General features: G+C 45.7%; 1 protein-coding gene across 1 annotated transcript; it reads right to left on the reverse strand.

Moving 5' to 3' along the window:
- Nucleotides 1-451: 451 nt before the first annotated feature.
- Nucleotides 452-1580, reverse strand: LOC124291374 (collagen alpha-1(VIII) chain-like). Its single transcript, XM_046728362.1, has 3 exons — nucleotides 1561-1580; nucleotides 1267-1463; nucleotides 452-807 (listed from the first exon to the last, which is right to left on the reverse strand). The coding sequence occupies exons 1-3, from the start codon at nucleotides 1578-1580 to the stop codon at nucleotides 452-454; spliced, it is 573 nt and encodes a 190-aa protein (XP_046584318.1).
- Between the last annotated feature and the right edge of the window lie 278 nt (nucleotides 1581-1858).

A 1858-nucleotide genomic window follows, 5' to 3' on the forward strand; every position in this document is an offset into this window, starting at 1 on the left:
TCGATGACAAATTCATACATCATATCAATGTACTGATTAACTATTCCATATCACACTTTTGTTCATCATGGACATAAGTCACTTCCGATTACTTGTGTTTCCCACTCACTTCAGATTTCTTATCAAGACATCTTTTACAAGTCACTTCCCTTGTCTTATCAATGTAATATTCTACATCTCACTTCCTTCTATTCAAGGACATATTGAAAAAATCCGATTATTGATCAAAGTCAACTTTCACATCTCACTTCTGAGTGCTTATCAATGAAATATCTCTCATCCCACTTGCTTGTCAACTACCTAAAGGCATCGATTACTTTTGAAATGGAAGCAGCCATGAGCCGTTGGCAACACTTGCCGTGATTGTACTGACTGCATCTGGTTGAACACAGCTGCTCCGAGATACTGGCATCTTTCGGACTGATCACATTTGGCCAGCTGGGTGGGCCCGTCAACACAGCTGATCTGGGATACAGGCATCTTCCGGACTGATCACATTGGGCCAGCTGGGTGGGCCCATCAACACAGCTGTATACGGGATACAGGCATCTTCTGGACTAATCACATTGGGCCAGCTGGGTGGGCCCATCAACACAGCTGTATCCGGGATACAGGCATCTTCTGGACTAATCACATTAGGCCAGCTGGGTGGGCCCATCAACACAGCTGTATCCGGGATACAGGCATCTTCTGGACTAATCACATTGGGCCAGCTGGGTGGGCCCATCAACACAGCTGTATCCGGGATACAGGCATCTTCTGGACTGATCACATTGGGCCAGCTGGGTGGGCCCATGGGCCCATCTTCTGGAACACATCAACACAGCTGTATCCGGGATACAGGCATCTTCTGGACTAATCACATTGGGCCAGCTGGGTGGGCCCATCAACACAGCTGTATCCGGGATACAGGCATCTTCTGGACTGATCACATTGGGCCAGCTGGGTGGGCCCATCAACACAGCTGTATCCGGGATACAGGCATCTTCCGGATTGATCTCTTCCCGTGTCTTATCAATGTGATATCCTATATCTCACTTCCTTCTACTCAAGGGCATATCTAAAAATTCCGATTATTTATCAAAGGCATCTTTCACATCTCACATCTGAGTGCTTATGAATGAAATATCTCTCATCCCACTTCCGATTGCTTGTCACCTACATACCTGAAGGCATCGATTACTTTTCATGGAAGCAGCTATGAGCCGTGGGAAACACTTGCCGTGAATGAACAGGCTGCATCTGGTCACAGCTGCTCCGAGATACTGGCATCTTCTGGACTGATCACATTGGGCCAACTGGTTGGGCCCGTCAGCACAGCTATATCCGGGATACAGGCATCTTCCGGACTCATCACATTGGGCCAGCTGGTTGGGCCAGTCAGCACAGCTATATCCGGGATACTCGCATCTTTTGGACTGATCACATTGGGCCAACCGGGTGGGCCCGTCAAGACAGCTACTCTGGGATATAGACATCTTCCGGACTGATCACAAGGGGCTAAGTTAATCTCGTCACGCTACATATCAGCTTCTGTACTTGACTGAATACACTGTGTACCTGACACCAACACTGGCCATGGTCATCAAAGAAGAGTTGACAAAAGGTACTCAACGAAAATACAAATGAACCAAATGAGCCAGGTAAAGAGTTACAATATGGATGACTTTCATGTCTATACTTCTTTACAATAATTTTGTTCATTGGAAAGCTGTAAAAAAACAGTCATTGATAATTCATTTTGTCTTCTAAATCATGTTCTTGTATTAAGTGGTCATGATCTGATAATTAAAGTTGTGAGTGTAATCCTTCATGTCCTAGAATTGTACATCCATCCATTACACGTCATTGTGTAGGT

The sequence above is a fragment of the Haliotis rubra genome, unplaced genomic scaffold, assembly GCF_003918875.1.
Source record: "Haliotis rubra isolate DU_JTF1 unplaced genomic scaffold, ASM391887v1 Scf49, whole genome shotgun sequence".
Taxonomy (NCBI): domain Eukaryota; kingdom Metazoa; phylum Mollusca; class Gastropoda; order Lepetellida; family Haliotidae; genus Haliotis; species Haliotis rubra.

Bases quoted from the DNA above. Each gene is read 5' to 3' on its own strand.
- LOC124291374 (XM_046728362.1), bottom strand. From the start codon at position 1,580: ATGGCCAGTGTTGGTGTCAG. The intron at 1,464-1,560 runs GTACACAGTGTA...TCTATATCCCAG, and splicing joins ATGGCCAGTGTTGGTGTCAG to AGTAGCTGTCTTGACGGGCC. The intron at 808-1,266 runs GTATCTCGGAGC...GATGTGTTCCAG, and splicing joins GATCAGTCCAGAAGATGCCA to AAGATGGGCCCATGGGCCCA.